The following is a 14,991-nucleotide window of genomic DNA, read 5'->3' on the forward strand; positions in this document are numbered from 1 at the left end:
CAAGGGTTGCAGCAGTTACAAGTGTCGGATGCTCACGGTGTTCCAGTTGTGCAACTCCAGTGCAGGGTGCAGGCACGAGCTGCAGGATCCTCACCCTGTTGTAACTTGCCATGTTTCTCTAGGTGTGCCCCAGGGTACTACGGCAATCCCTTGGTGATTGGCAGCTCGTGCCAGCCCTGTGACTGCAGCGGGAACACGGATCCCAACATGCTGTTCAGCAGCTGTGACTCCCTGACGGGCGCCTGCTTGGGCTGCATGCACCACACGGCCGGCGCGCGCTGCGAGCTCTGCGCGCCCGGCTACTACGGGGACGCCGTGGTAGCCAAGAACTGCACACGTGAGTGGGGCAGGCAGCCAGCACAGGGTGGGCAAGGGGAGGGTGCCCATTCCCAGCACTGCTCCTCTGTCTCTGAGGAAGAGCAGCCCAACTGCAGCTTGCAAAAGGGGCCATGGGAATAAGTTGTGAGAAGCAAATCCAAGAGGAGAGAGGTTCTGTCTTACCTTTGACTGATAGATTAGGGGGAAACAGGATTCCCTGTTAGCAGTAAGTGTTGTGAGTGGCTGACGGGTTCTTCAGTGAAATACTGGGTGTATTTTTCCCTGGCAGAGTGCAACTGTTCGCCTTGTGGGACTGACTCCTGCCATCCACAAACTGGCCAGTGCTTCTGCAAGTCTGGAGTGACAGGCCAACACTGTGATCGCTGTGAGGTGAGGGTCACCTGGGCCCTGGGATGGTGCCTGTCCTTGTCATGGGGATGAGGGGCAGCCTTGGTGTGTCATTCCCCAGGCCTGTGAGCAGAGCAGGGCTGGCTGCCAGCTGGTGAAGGCTGCATTTACATGAGCTGTCCTGGACATGATAAAAGATACTTGATAAAGACCTGGCAGCAAGTAGTGAAGGCAGCATTCCAATAATGGGGCATCATTTGGGAAAATGCAGTAAACCCCATTTTCCTCAGTGCATCCGGCTTGGGCAAGGGCAGGTTCACAGGGCATTGCTGTGGTGTGTGTGGGTTCTCACTGCAGCTCCACATCTTTACCACGTTGCTTTGAGTTTCGTGGTGCTCAAAACACACCTGGAAAGGAATGTTGGGGTCCCACATCCCTGCCCCAGGAGAGAGGCACGCTTGCTGACCAGGGCATCCCTGTCCTGCTTTTCCCTAGGAGGGATACTATGGCTTCGAGGGATGCTCGGGCTGCCGGCGGTGTGACTGCGACGTGGGCGCCGTGGGGAGCAGCTGCCACGTGCAGAGCGGCCAGTGCAGCTGCCTGCCCGGCGTCAGCGGCTCGCGCTGCCACCAGTGCGCCCCGGGCTACTGGGGCTTCGGCCAGGGCGGCTGCACAAGTGAGTGGGGGGGCCCAGCCAGCGGCACTGGGGCAGGGCTGTGGTGCTGGTGCAGTTGTTGAAGGCGGAAAACAGCTGGCAGCTGTCTGAGGGGCTGTGCACGTCGCTGGGTTGCACAGGGAAAGCCCCGGCAGCGGTGTGTAGATAAGCTCAGCTGGAATAAAACCGTTCGTTCCCCTCTCTCCAGAGTGGTAAAAGCACAAAGTGATTCTCTGTTACTTGACCCTGCAGAGTGCGAGTGCAGAGGGGGCTCCTGTGACCCTCGCACCGGGGAGTGCACGTGCCCCAATGGGCTCACAGGGAAGCAGTGCGACGTCTGCCTGCGCGAGCACGAGGTCCTGGTGGCAAACGGCCCCGACAGCATGAAGTGTGAAGGTCTGTCCCCTGTCCTGGGGAAAGAGGTGAGGGAAGCCTGGCAGAGGGCCTGTGCTGACTGCTGCATTCCCCTGCAGTGTGTGACAGCTGTGTCCTGCTCCTGCTGGAGGACCTGCAGAGCATCGAGATGTCCTTCCCGTCCATCCGCAGCCAGCTGGTCACCCTCAACGCCAGCTCCATCGCCTGGGCTCGCCTCCACGGCCTCAATGGCACCATAAAGGCTATTGCTGTACGTGGAAGGTTTAACATCACCTTCTGCCCATGTTTCCTGGCCTGTTGGCCTGATTTAGTCTCTTTTTTCCCCCAGAACCAGCTCCGTGAGTACCACAGAGCCATGAGCAGGGTCAGGCAAAGGGCTGACGAGCTGGAGGAAGAGAACGTGGATCTCACACAGGACCTGAACGCGCTGCAGCACAAAGTAGGGTATTTCTCCATCTTTCTTTGCCAGAGCACAAGTCCCTCTTTTACCAAAATGAGGTCTTTGAAGGCTGTGAGGAGCCTAGTTCAGGCAGGTTGGATCTCCTGCTTGACCAGTACTAAGTTGCAATGTTAGGTGCTCAAGTTGGATTACCTGCTTTCCTCCCTTGGAGAGCTGTTAAACATCTCATGATATTGATAGTTTTTCTTGATTTACTGCTTGCTTTTGAGGTGGCTCCAACTTCAAGCAGTAAAAATAAATTCAGTCAAATATCACTTACAGAAAGGGCATACAAGTGAGGAACATAAAACATCTGGGTCTATCACAGATGCAGTCTATATCCAGTCTAAAATCCAGCAGCTGCATCTTAAGAGAACTCACAAACTGAGCAAGACTTGATTTGATTTGATTTATAAACTGCTGCTCCTAATCTGAGGGAGAGGGAAAAATCTCTGCTTGATGACATACTTCCCCAGACAGCTGCAAAGACAAACTGCCCCTGTGTGTACCAAACAACCAGATTGCAGCCCTCTGTCTCTTGATCAGGACACAGGTGTGCCGGGCTCCAGGCTTTGGGGCTTTTCCTGTGTTAATAGCACAGAACAGTGCTGTCCTCTGTGCTGTTGGGATTGTTCAAGCATCCAGAGCCTGTTGCATTGGAGCTGCATTTATTGCTTGTGGTTCTCTGAAGGTGCTAAATGAGATCACCCTTTGGTGCATTGTAGGACAGCAGCATGGGGCAGGCTGGACCTCACAAGCTACACATTGCCAAGCCTTGTGTGCCTTTTGGGAGCAGCAGTCCCTCTGATAAATCACATAAAATGTCATCTCATACTTGAGCTAAGACAGAGTTTTTGTTGTAGATGACCATGACTCACAGAGAAGCGATGCGTGTTGATCAGCACACAAAGGAGACGTACCAGAGGGGGGAACAACTCCTGCTGCACATCCAAAGCATCCAGAGGGGCATCGCAGGTATGTAAAGAAGGGTCTTCACTTTGGGGTTCTTTCCTGGGATATGCCATGCTCTTGGTTTTAACCACTGCCAAGCACTGCATTGCTTAGAAAGAGCCATGGAAAGAACAAGGGAAAATACAAGTGAAGATCCCTGCAGAATCCCAGCTTTTACTCTCTGACCAGGCTTATTGTGAGTCTTAGCTGCTTGGCTAAACACAAGTCTGGGGAAGAAAACAACTTAAACTTCCACAAATGTTATTAAAATGCCTAAAACAGGGGCAGTCTGCACTGCAGCCTCCAGAGAGGTTGAGCAAAACAGAGTGGCTGGCTCTGGGAGAGGAGGTAAAGCCACAGAAAGATGCTCAGGATGTAGGATGTGTTACTGGTAGTGGCCAAGGAGGCAGAAACATGGGGCAGTGCCTCTGGGTGATCTCAAGCAATTTGTTTTCTGAGTGCTGCCTGAAAGTTGTCTGTGGTTTGTGAGGGGAAAACTCAGGGGATTATGAATGACCTGGTTTGGTCAGTGCTGATGCTGGGTGTGGGTTTCTCTGCAGACCTGGTGCGGCAGATGGCCAGGTTTGGGGCAGCGAACGCCAGCACCACGTCCAGCGAGGAGTTCCGGCAGAAGCTGGCCGAGGTGGAAAGGATGCTGAGGGAGATGAAGGAGAGGAGCCTGGGGGCCCAGGAGGAGCTGGCAAGGCGTGAGCACGAGGCGGCTCAGAAGTGTGAGTCCAGCTTGGTGGCCCATGGCTGCCCAGATCCTGCTGGGTCTGGCTATTCCTGACTTGGAGCCCACGCAGACGCTGCACATCATGGTTGTGTTTAGAGAGTGCTGTTAAGAGCCAGGCACCCCCAACAATTTTTATAGGAGTTCCAGAGTCCCCTGTGACACTCCAACAGGATCATTTGTGGTTCCTTTTCCCTTAAGGCAAACTTCAGAGCAGAACTAATTGGGTAGTTCTGTTTGATGAACAAAATTGGCAACACTTAGAACAAGGAATCACCATTATTATGCAATGTATTCACATCACACATGGATGTGAGTAAGTCACACCATGTTTCTTCCTATTTGCTGTCCCCATAGAGGGGTTCAGAGTAACAACCAGCAGCCTGCACCCGTAGTAGCTCTGCTGTCCCGAGGGCGTCCTTGCAGGAGTGAGAGCAGTGAGCCCAACGTGGCACTGCAGGAAGGGAGCACTTCTGATTAACAGGCCCTGGCAAAACATAACTCAGCAGCTGAAAGCTGGAATTACAAACTGGCTCTTGTTGGAAATAAGTAATCAAGGCCTCAGGTGGGGTTTTTCCATCATCCGGAGCTTTTCAGGCATGGCTGTGTGTCTTTGAAAGAGATCCCATCTCTAACCACCACTGAGAGAGACAATCATGGACAGGATCCTGTGCTATCCAGGCTGAAAAGGAGGGAGGGATGGAAGATGGTCACTTCTGGCCTTGATACCTGCTAAGTGAGACTAGAACCAGGCTTTAAGGCAGCCAGGCACATAAACAGCCTGTTTAGCATAGGAAGAGGAATTAGCAACAGATGTCATCCCCTCCCTCCCCAGTGTTGCATAGGGTAAAGAGTGAGCTGCACACCCGCTGGCAGTCCAACCAGGACCTGGTGAGCAGCATCCAGGAGCGGCTGGCACAGTACAGCTCCCAGCTCATGGATCTGCGTGATGCCCTCAACGAGGCTGTGAACAAAACCAGGCAGACAGAGGACTTGAACAGCCTGAACCGAAACAACCTGGAGGAGAGTCAGGTAGACCTTCACCATCAGCGATGTGGGGGGCTGTGCCAGCCCTGCTGGTCCCTAACTCTGGGTCTTTGTGTCCAGCAAAAGAGCCAGGCACTCCAAAAGCAGCACGTGCTGGTGCAGGAGACCCTGCAGATGGCCAAGGACGCCCTTGCCCAGGTCTCTGACTTCCTGCAGATGATGGAGCGTGCGAAGGAGGTGAGTGGCAGAGGCACTTTGGCATGGGCAGAGGGCGAGAGGTGGCAGCCCTCAGGAGTGACAGGTGTCCTTGCAGGCGTACGAGAAGCTGGCAGCGCTGCTGGATGGGGCAAAGCTGCCCTTGACCGAGCGCGTCAAGAAGTTCTCCCCGGCCAGCAGCAAGATCCCCATCGTGGAGCAGGCGGAGGAGCACGCCCGGCTCCTGGATGAGCTTGCAAGGAACCTTTCTGGGTGAGGCACCTGTCCTGACCCTCACTAGTCAGGCTGTCTCCTACCAGAGCTGGGGATGGAAACCTGCAGCCCCACTATGGCAGGGGAACCAGCAGGGTGTCACCTCCAAAGTTTTATACTGGAGCACACATTGTGTTGAGGAGCCCAAAGGGGTTTGTCTGGGGGGGCATGGGGAGCCTGAGTGTTCTCCATGGACTTGCTGGCTTCATCTTCCAAAACAGCATTATCCAGGACACAAACCAGGATGGCTTTATCCAGCGGGCGGTCGATGCCTCCAATGCCTACGCCAGCATCATTGAAGCTGTGAGGAAAGCAGAGCGAGCAGCCCACGATGCTGACGAGGCAGCCAGCGAGGCCCTGATGGTACGTGCTGTGGGGAGCCCTGTGAAGATGGGCAAAAACCAAACTTCCTTCCCTCTGACACGTGTTCTGTGCCTGAGAGCAGAGTCTGCCACGGCTGGGGCCAGACTCAGTGTTTGGGTCTCCCTGTCACACCCCGCTGCAGATGTCTGAATGAGCATTTTTGTGTGCAGTCAGAGCCAGAGGCTTGAATTCCTCTTCAGAGTCCTGTGTTTGTTTCACAGAATGTCATATCAGAAAACCTCGGGGCCATCTCTAGAACGCTGAAGAGGAACAGCAGCAGCCTGGAGGAGGCTGTGAGGAGACAGCAGAGCAAACTCAACGGGGGTGAGAGAGGCTCCTCACAGGGTCTGGTGTCCTTCAGTCTGAACTGAGCTCCAACAAACAGCACGTGCATTTCTTTAATTGCAGCTGTTAAAGGCACTCTGCAGACAGCAAGGGACAAGCTGGCTGACCTCCGTGCGAGGAAGGAGCGGCTCCTGACCCAGCTTCAGTCCGTGCAGGACATGCTGGGCAGGGAGCAAGGTTTGTTCTGGGGTAGCGGGACTGATTCTCTCTGCTCCCTTCTTCATGCACTGACTGTGACCCAAGGGTGCTTCCTCCCTCCTCCTGACCACCTCAGAGATACTTCTTTCCTTGCAGAGGACACAAAGGACACGATCCAGAATGCCAAAGCAGCTGCTGCTGAGGCCAATGAAACGGCTGCGAGAGTGGAGGATACCCTGAGCACCATGAAGAAGAACCTGGATGAGTGGAAAGACCAGTATGGAGGCCTCCGAAGTGAGGACCTGAACCAGGCAGTCCAGGATGCCAGGAAATCTGGTGAGTGCTGAGTCTGGTATGAGCCACTGCATGCACAGATATCCCCAGAGCATTTTTGAAAGCTGTGCTTTGCAGCTCCAGGTCAAGAGCAGAGGGAGGTGGCCCATACTGGATGCTTTAAGTCCTGACCCTTTTTTTTCTTCATCTTGTGCAGTGTCTGTGTCACGTGTAGCTTTACTGCAGGAGGTTGCATGCACTGGAGCATTCTCACATCCCCCTCCAGGCTGATGGCTTTAGGGGATCTCTGTGACTGCTCCCAGCTCCTTTGACCTGCATGTCTCAAACTGCCTGACCTTCACATTTCCCTTCCTTACTAACCTCCAAAACTCCTGGCTCCTCTTCAACCCCAGTGTCCAGCCTGGAGAGCACCATTCCCCTGCTGCTGGAGAAGCTGAGCAGCCTGGAGAACAGGAGGAACAAAAACGCCACCGTGTCGGAGAACATTGTGAGGATCCGGCAGCTCATCACGCAGGCGAGGAACGCTGCCAGCAAGGTGAGCTCAGGGGTGGGTGAGGGCTGGGCATGGTGTGCTGGGGGCCTGGGGGGGAGGAGGGCTTACCTGAGGGTAGCATGCGAAGGGAAGGGTGTCTGGTACACCAGGCAGGGTCCCTTTCTCATGGCATTTGGTGGAACTGGCAGTGCCCAGACAGGTGGCAGTGGGTTCAGTGCCACAGGGCTGGATTTCTCTCCCTACAGGTGAAAGTGCCCATGAAGTTCAACGGCAGTTCAGGGGTGCAGGTCCGGATGCCTAGCAATCTGCAGGATTTGGCAGCCTACACATCCCTCAAATTCTACATCCAAAACCCCGAGCCCAGGAGCCGGGAGGACGAGGGAGAGGAGGGGCGGTTCGTGTTGTACCTGGGCAGCCAGGAGGTGAGATGGGGCCAGAGGGTGGATGGAGCCCTTTTGCACCGATGGGGCATCATGCCTGGGCATCAACTCCTCACCCTCTCCCTGAATATCTTCGTGGGGAACACAAACAGCTCCTGGATGCAGCCATCAGCCTGGGTGGGGAGTGGGATAGGGGGTGTTTGTCCAGTGCAGCCCTGGGCGCACCGGGGAGAGCTCCTGCCTGTCCCAAATACCAACACGTGGCCCTGTTTCTCCCTGAGTTCAGGCCACTGGAGACTACCTGGGCATTGTGCTCAAGGATCGCAGAGTGCATTGGATTTACAAACTGGGAGATGAGGAACCAACCTCCCTGAGTGTTGATGAGGATATTGGAGAGCAGTTTGTCACCATCAGCATCAACAGGTAGGGCCTCTGCTCAGGGAGGACAGGGTTTGATTCTCTTTGGGGGTCTCCCCTGGTCTTGACCATCCCTCCCTGCTGCAGGATCCTGCAGTATGGGCACATGTCAGTGATCGTGGAGAGGCAGAGGGTGCACGAGATCAAGGGAGACAGCGTGGCCAAGGGAGAGCAAGGCCTGCTCAACCTCGACCCACGCAACGTGGTCTTCTATGTGGGTGGCTACCCCTCCAGCTTCACGGTGAGACAGGCGGCTGGGAGGGGGGAGCAGGTTTTGGGAGGTGTCAGCAATGCCTTTGGAGGTTCTTACAGGAGGGAAACTTGTTTAACTGTTGTGTTTCATTCCCAGCCTCCTCCCGCTCTGCGCTATCCCAACTACCGCGGGTGCCTGGAGCTGGACACGCTGAATGAGGAGGTGGTGAGCCTGTACAACTTCCAGCACACCTTCGAGCTGGACACTGCTGCCGAGAAACCCTGCGCAAGGTGGGCACCGCCCCCGGGCCGGGAGCAGCCCTCCTCCAGGGTACTTATCCTTAGCTCTGCTTGCTCCAGGGCATGCCAGATGGCTTGGGATTGATGCCTCTGGTGTGTCTCAGGTCCAAGTCCACAGGAGACCCCTGGCTGACTGACGGCTCCTACTTTGATGGCACTGGTTATGCGGAGATCAAGTTCGAGAGCCAGTTTGGCACAACCAAGCGCTTCGAGCAGGAGATCCGGGTGGTCTCCTACAACGGCATCATCTTCTTCCTGGAGAACCAGGCAGGTGCTTGCTCCCCTGGGGAGCCTTTGTCCCTCAGTGGGTGGGCTGGGGCAATCCCAGGCCTGCTTGCTGGCGTTCCCAGTTCAGGACACTGGGAAGAGGAGGGCTTCGGAGATCTCAGGGTCGCTTGGAGCAGGATTTCAGCACTATTGTTAAAAGCCATGAGCAGGCTGGACCCAAACCTCACAGCAGTCACTTGGCTGGTGTTGGAGGGGTTCCCCAAAACTTGGGAGACCCTCCAAGCTGGGCCACGGTTCACTGGGGCAGCTGCAAGGAGCATTTCCAGCTTGCAGTGTTATCCCTGTGCTCCAGCACAGGGCTGCTGTTTCAGATAAATCCCAAATAACATGACCAGGGCACTGGCAGTGGGATCTGCTCCCATCAGTTTTAAAGGGTAGATGGGCTCAGGGCCACAACTGCATCCTGGGCACCTGCTGAGTGTCCATCCTGCCTCCCCCAGGGTCAGTTCCTGTGTCTGGCCATCCGGGATGGGAAGCTGGCGCTTTACTATGATTTCAGTTCTGGCCTGGAGATGGCAAAACCGAGCAACTCCTCCTCTCTCACCATCAGCAGCACCACAAACAAAGCGGTAAGAGGGAACAAGGCTCACTTGGAGAGAGGGCTCCTCATCTGAGGTGGGGAGGCATGTAGATCCTTGTTTTTGAGGGGGGAAGAGCTGCAAGAAGTTTTTTGACTTGAACCATTAACTAGACATCCTGTCCTGCTCTCTGTGATGGATTTAATTGCCCCAGACTGACAGATCATTTCTCTCCTCTGTCTCCAGATCCAGATTTTCCTCCTCAAAATGAATAATAAGAAGCGCATCCTGGTGCGGGTGGAACGCCTCACCATCTTTGTGGTGGAGCAGGAGAACTCCCTGGAGAACGCTGTCTCCTACTACCTGGGGGGTGTGCCCCCAGCTGTGCTGCCCCCCAGGTGGGTCCTGCCTGCAGTGGAGTGGGACAGTCAGTATGTTCCCCTCCAGAGTCCCTGGTGCTGGCCCTGGCCCTTTCTCAGCCACATCCAGGGCTGTTGGAACCCTAATGAAACTCTGGGGGAAGATTTCCTCTTCCTGTCCATCATCCTGAGCTTTTTAAAGATGGTAACTTTTCCATCTCTGGGGACGGATGAGGTGCTGGTGGATGTCACCAAGTCCTCTTTTGCCGTGCTGGGTGCTTTGGAGCAGCCTTGGCACTGGAGATACCTGTGACCATCACAGTTCTTTCCCAGGCACTTTGCCTGAAGAGCTGCAGGGCCAGATCCTGCCCAGGGCTGTGTCTGCCTGGGGCTGTCCTTGTTAACACTGCCTGCTTCTCCTGCAGTTTGAAAGCTCTCTTCCCCACGGGTGGGCCCATTCGGGGCTGCATGAAGGGCTTGAAGGCTCTTGGCAAATACGTCGACCTGAAGCGCATGAGCACCGTGGGTGTCAGCTACGGGTGCACCTCGGACCTCCTGGTGAGCACAAAGCCCTGGCAGCCTGGCCAGCATGCTGGGGGAAGGATCTGTCAGGGAGAGGGAGCACAGGACCCCCAGGACAGGCCCCATCTCCCCTCATTCACGGAGAAACAAGCATAAACCCCCCAAGTCCTTGGTGCAGAGGGGTCATGGTGAGGTGCTTGCTCCACATGATTGGCCATAGCACCAGCCAGACCCAGCAAGGAACAGAGCTCCTCACTCATCTCCCAGCATCCCAGCAAGGCCAGGGCCAGTCTCCCACCTTGCCTCTGTGGTGTCCCTCCCAGGTTGCCCGCTCAGTCAGCATCCATGGCCACGGCTACCTGACCCTGGCTCTGACTGATGTGCCGGGGCTGCGGGACTTCTACAGCGGCTTCAGCTTCCAGACAAGCCAGCGTGAGGGGCTGCTCTACCACCACTCCACCCAGGTGGGTACCCGCAGGCCCCCAGATATCCCGGCCGTGGGGCTGCTGGGGAGGGTGCTGCTTCCCCTTGGAAAACGGGGGATTTTGGTGGGGCCAGGCTGTGAATCTGCAGTGAGATCTGCACCCTGAGCTCCTGGAGAGCAGTGGGAAAGCGGGCTCTTCCTTGGGGTTCAGCTGCTGAGCTGCTGGGTGATGCTTTCTGCAGGAGGGGACCTGCCAGGTGTCCCTCCAGAGGGGCCAGCTGGCCTTGAACCTTCTGGGGAGTGAAGTCACCACTGACGGTGCCTACGCGGACGGCAGGGCTCACTACGTGGCCTTCTACAGTGATGCCCGTGGGTATGTGTCCTGCTGTGGGTGCTGCTGGGGGGCCGGAGTGCCCACAGCCATGGGGACCTGCTGAGCCCCTGCTGCCACCCCCAGGGTCCGGCTGTACGTGGACGATGAGCTGCAGGACACCAGGACAGGCCCCAGGCCCAGCCGGCGGCAGCGGCGCCAGGACGGGCGTTGGCTCTTCCAGCTTGGGGGTTCACCCGATCCAGGTGCCCTCAGCAACCTCACCGGCTGCATCGGGAATGTCTTCGTCAAGCGGTGAGCAACTCCTGCCAGACAGCAGGGCTCAGCCCTTTCCCACCTCCCAGCTGGTGTGACAAGGACCTCTTCTTCCTGTGTGTAGGGTGTCAGAGCCACAGATGGTGGTGGACCTGCAGCAGAATGTGGAGAGCATCAATGTCACCATGAGCTGTCCCTTGGGCGAGCAGTCGCAGCAGCTCAGAGTGACTCCAAAGAAGGACAGGCGGAAACCCAAGGTACCGGCTGCTGCCAGAACTCCCCACGTTCTCCTCCTCATCCTCCTCAGATGCCACTGCTCAGCTCTGCTGGCGCTTGCAGGGATACTCCCCTCACTCCATTCCCTGGTGCACGTTGTGTAGGTGCCGGGCAAGCCTGCACCGAAGGGCCGCCGCCACGACCAGGACGGGCTGTGCCAGCTGCACGCCCAGCCCCGCGCAGCCAGGGGCACCTTCCGCTTCGGGGGGGCCCCGAGCAGCCGCTGGGAGTTTGATGAGATCCCAGCCTCCTTTGGGTGGAGGTGAGCCTTGTCCCATGCCCACCCCATGCAAACCTGGCCCTGGGATCATGGCCTGGAAGCACGTGTCCCTTGCAGTAGTGTGAGAGCCGAGTGCTCCCATCACTCTCTGTCCCTGCAGGTCCCATTTCTCCCTGGAGGTGAAGCTGAACTCCTCCAGTGGGCTGCTCTTCTACGTGGCGGGCGAGCGGGGCTCCTCCATGGCTCTCTTTGTCTCCAACGGGCGCTTTGTGTTCCTGGTGGACATGGGCGGGCGCCGGCTGCGCATCCGCAGCAAGGACAAGTACCGCGACCGGCGGTGGCACACGGTGAGCAGGGGCAGGGCTCAGCAGGACCTCCCCAGAACACAGCGTTGCCTTCTGCACCAGATGCCTCTGCAGGGGTTGGCTCAGTGCTGCCCTGCTCTGGGCATTGCTTCCTTATTGCACATGGCACACTGCAGTTCCAGGAGAGCAAAGGGGACAGTGAAAACACAGCCAGGGCTGGCTGGACCTCTGAGCTGAGGCCTCCCTTCCCTGGGCACAGCCCTGGGGCTCCTCCCAACCCAGGAAGCCCCCAGTTCTGGCACTGACCTTTGGTGCTTGCAGGTCTTCTTCAGCAGAGACCAGAGCCGGGCCCAGCTGGTCATCGATGGGCTGCGAGCCCAGGATGCTGCAGTGACCACCACAACACTCTTCATGGCCCAGACCCCCTTGTATGTGGGGGGAGTTCCAGCTGGGAAAGCTAAGGCTCACATACCGGTAAGGGCTTGGCGGTCCCATCATCTCTACCTGTTCCCAGTCCCATGGCATCACCTCGTGCTGGCTGCTTTTGCCCCCTCTGTGCTCAGTCCCGTGGCCTCTCTCCGCAGGCTGCATCGGTCTCCAGCTTTGATGGCTGCCTGAGGAACCCCCAGCTGGACGGGAGGCCCCTGGGTCCCCCCTCACGCACCTTTGGGGTGACACCGTGCTACGAGGGCACACTGGAGAGCGGAGTCTTCTTCGCCGCAGATAGCGGGTCCATCACCTTAGGTACCCCCCAGGAGGCTGGGACTAGGAGGAACAAATCCCATGGGAATCCCCTTGGTCCTCACCAATGGCATTTCTCTTCCAGCTGATGCAGTGATGACTGAGCAGGACTTGGAGGTGACACTGGAGGTCCGTCCCCGCAGTGCCTCTGGCCTCATCTTCCATGTCGGCACGAGGAGAAGCCACCATCTCTTGCTCTACATGGAGGAGACCAAGGTACTGGGAGGGTGGTGTCCCCACAGATTTTCAGAATCAGTGGGGGTCTCCTGCCTGTCCCTCTCAGCTCTCCAGCTCTGATGGGTTTGTCTCACCCCAGGTCACTGTGAGAGCGAACGCTGGGGCTGATGAATTCTCTGCGTCGGTGACGTGCCCAGCTCTCTGCGACGGGCAGTGGCACACCATTGCAGGTGAGGTGACAGCTCCCCTGGTTCTGTGACTGCTCCAGCCCTGCTCCTAGGGGAGCTCAAGGCAAGCCCAGGCTTGGCAATTTAAACCCTATCCCCCTGCTGTATGCGCTTAATTTGGGAGTTTGTAGCTGCCATAAGGTCAATTTCCTGATTAACAAGAGTTCTTGCCTGATCTTAGCACTGTCACATCTGGTAGACAGGAGAGACAGGTTGTTTTTCCACATTTTGGAGCAGCTGGCAAGGCCAAGGATGTGCCACAGGACTTGATCCATCCTGGGGACTGTGTCCAGCTTCAAGTGAAAAGTCCAATTTGCTTTGGTGCCGTGTGTTCAAAGGGCTCCAAGCCTACAGCTGGGAGCAGGGATTGCAGGATTCACACCTTGACAGGAACCTCAGCCTTTAACGTAACTGCCATTGAGCAGGTGCTGTTTTGTATCAAGCCCTTTTTGGGGTTGGGGGCACAGCTGCAGCCCCACCTCAGCACAGCTCTATTTTAAACCCTCATCTTGTTCAACCAGTGCTGGGTGAGGTTTTAGGTGAGACTGTCCATACTCTGGGCATTTCCCAAGAGCCAGGCCCTTTGACTCTCCCAGTAGTTTTGCTGTGCTCCACAGCACTGGTCTAGGCTGGAGGGCAGAGGTGGGCTTGCTCCATGGGTAAGGAAGAAGCACTGACTGTTGTTTTCTTTTGAAGTTACCAAATGGAAAAACATAATCCAGGTGGATGTGGATGCAGAAGGCAACCACACAGTGGGACCCAGCCAGGCTCCTGCACCCAGCACAAGGGTGACCTTCTCCCTGGGAGGGCTGCCAGGTGAGTTGGCAGAGACGTGCTCCAGGATGAAATAGCCCAAGGCCAAGGGAGATACTGTGCGAGGAAGAGGTATTTAAGCATTTGCCAGATTAATGCCTGCTTTTCCTTGTTCTTCTGCAGAGCCAGACAAGGCCAGCACAAGGCTGCTGTTACCTCCCCTCCCTCACTACGTGGGCTGTGTCAGGAACCTGCTGATTAACCAGAGGCACGTGGACCTGCCTCGAGCTGGGACTGCCTGGGGCTCTGTCAGCCTGAAGGGCTGCCCTGTGCTCTAAGTGCCACGGACAGTCTGAGGGACAGAACACTGCTCTGGCCCCGGTGTCAGCACTCGAGAGCACTGACCGTGCTCGGACACACTTATCTCCAGTGACTGCAGGCACAAGTCTGGGCCAAACCAGAGGGGCCACAAATCCCAGGGGAAGGAGGGCAGGGGAGGACAGCTGGGGAGAAGGGGGCACTTTGAGGATGTTTCCCAAATAGAACCAAAGTGGGATGTGGCGACAGGTGAGTCCTTCCTGGGTGGTCAAGGATCTGCAACAGGGCTCGTGCTGCCCGTGGCTCGTGGTGGGAGCGTGGGCTGGAGCACAGAGCAGCCCTGCAGCATGTCCTGAATCCTGTTCCCTTCACCCCACACGTACAATGCACATAGATTTAGTTCACCGAACACTTGAGGCTATTAATAAACTGTCACAGACTGTCTGCTGATAAAGGCTGCAGGAAGTTTGTGTTCTATAATAAATGCAATTAGGACAAACTGGATTAATTCTATCGGTTTTGGGGTTTTATAAGCAAGGGCACATTTAACCCTCCCCCCCAAGGGCAGTCTCAGCTCACCTGCTACTGCTATGCAAAGAGCTCTGCAAGGGGAAACTTGGACAAAATTCTGTTCGCAGAATTAGCATCTTCTTATCGGAGTAATTTATAAGAATCAAAAAAAGAACAGAATAGGCTGGGAGAACTGCTGAGGGAAAGCAGAAAGGCACAACCACCACTGGCTCTGCACTTGCATTCAGCACTGGTAGTACACTGACAAAGGTCCTGTTGTGTGAAGCAAGAAACTACTGCTCGAAAGGGAAGAAAGAGAAAGGTTACCTCCACATCCTGGCTCCTGCTCAGCCTCCCTCAGCCCTGGTGTAGTGCAGTCTCCACTTGAAGCAGCTTTTTACTCCCAAGACACCCAGTTCACTCGTGCACTTACACGTCATATATATATTTGGGTGTGTATATATATCTCTGGCCGCTTGGGGACAAAATCTTGCTTCTGAAATGGACTTGTAACTTATATCATTATATTGTGGGGTTTTTTTATGAGGGGTAAATATTGTAAAATGGGTTT

The 14,991-nt window shown here is 56.1% G+C and overlaps 1 protein-coding gene across 1 annotated transcript in view; it reads left to right on the top strand.

Annotated features, from left to right (window-relative positions):
• Positions 1–14,965, top strand: part of LAMA5 (laminin subunit alpha 5) — an 84,911-nt gene extending 69,946 nt beyond the window's left edge. The window contains exons 45-80 of the mRNA XM_082293034.1: positions 123–337; positions 608–708; positions 1,162–1,342; positions 1,574–1,717; positions 1,795–1,946; positions 2,025–2,135; positions 2,999–3,110; positions 3,647–3,817; positions 4,655–4,851; positions 4,927–5,043; positions 5,120–5,274; positions 5,496–5,637; positions 5,859–5,961; positions 6,046–6,159; positions 6,277–6,456; positions 6,807–6,949; positions 7,153–7,329; positions 7,574–7,710; positions 7,792–7,945; positions 8,054–8,187; positions 8,301–8,463; positions 8,925–9,053; positions 9,249–9,400; positions 9,787–9,919; positions 10,207–10,347; positions 10,550–10,680; positions 10,765–10,932; positions 11,018–11,150; positions 11,274–11,431; positions 11,550–11,736; positions 12,016–12,168; positions 12,279–12,438; positions 12,521–12,651; positions 12,752–12,842; positions 13,536–13,655; positions 13,776–14,965. Coding sequence (XP_082149160.1) covers positions 123–337; positions 608–708; positions 1,162–1,342; positions 1,574–1,717; positions 1,795–1,946; positions 2,025–2,135; positions 2,999–3,110; positions 3,647–3,817; positions 4,655–4,851; positions 4,927–5,043; positions 5,120–5,274; positions 5,496–5,637; positions 5,859–5,961; positions 6,046–6,159; positions 6,277–6,456; positions 6,807–6,949; positions 7,153–7,329; positions 7,574–7,710; positions 7,792–7,945; positions 8,054–8,187; positions 8,301–8,463; positions 8,925–9,053; positions 9,249–9,400; positions 9,787–9,919; positions 10,207–10,347; positions 10,550–10,680; positions 10,765–10,932; positions 11,018–11,150; positions 11,274–11,431; positions 11,550–11,736; positions 12,016–12,168; positions 12,279–12,438; positions 12,521–12,651; positions 12,752–12,842; positions 13,536–13,655; positions 13,776–13,930 — 5,245 coding nt within the window. The 3' untranslated portion in view covers positions 13,931–14,965. The remainder of the gene's footprint in view (positions 1–122; positions 338–607; positions 709–1,161; positions 1,343–1,573; positions 1,718–1,794; positions 1,947–2,024; positions 2,136–2,998; positions 3,111–3,646; positions 3,818–4,654; positions 4,852–4,926; positions 5,044–5,119; positions 5,275–5,495; positions 5,638–5,858; positions 5,962–6,045; positions 6,160–6,276; positions 6,457–6,806; positions 6,950–7,152; positions 7,330–7,573; positions 7,711–7,791; positions 7,946–8,053; positions 8,188–8,300; positions 8,464–8,924; positions 9,054–9,248; positions 9,401–9,786; positions 9,920–10,206; positions 10,348–10,549; positions 10,681–10,764; positions 10,933–11,017; positions 11,151–11,273; positions 11,432–11,549; positions 11,737–12,015; positions 12,169–12,278; positions 12,439–12,520; positions 12,652–12,751; positions 12,843–13,535; positions 13,656–13,775) is intronic.
• Positions 14,966–14,991: the final 26 nt, after the last annotated feature.

This window comes from Coloeus monedula (assembly GCF_965178545.1).
Source record: "Coloeus monedula genome assembly, chromosome: 17".
NCBI lineage: Eukaryota > Metazoa > Chordata > Aves > Passeriformes > Corvidae > Coloeus > Coloeus monedula.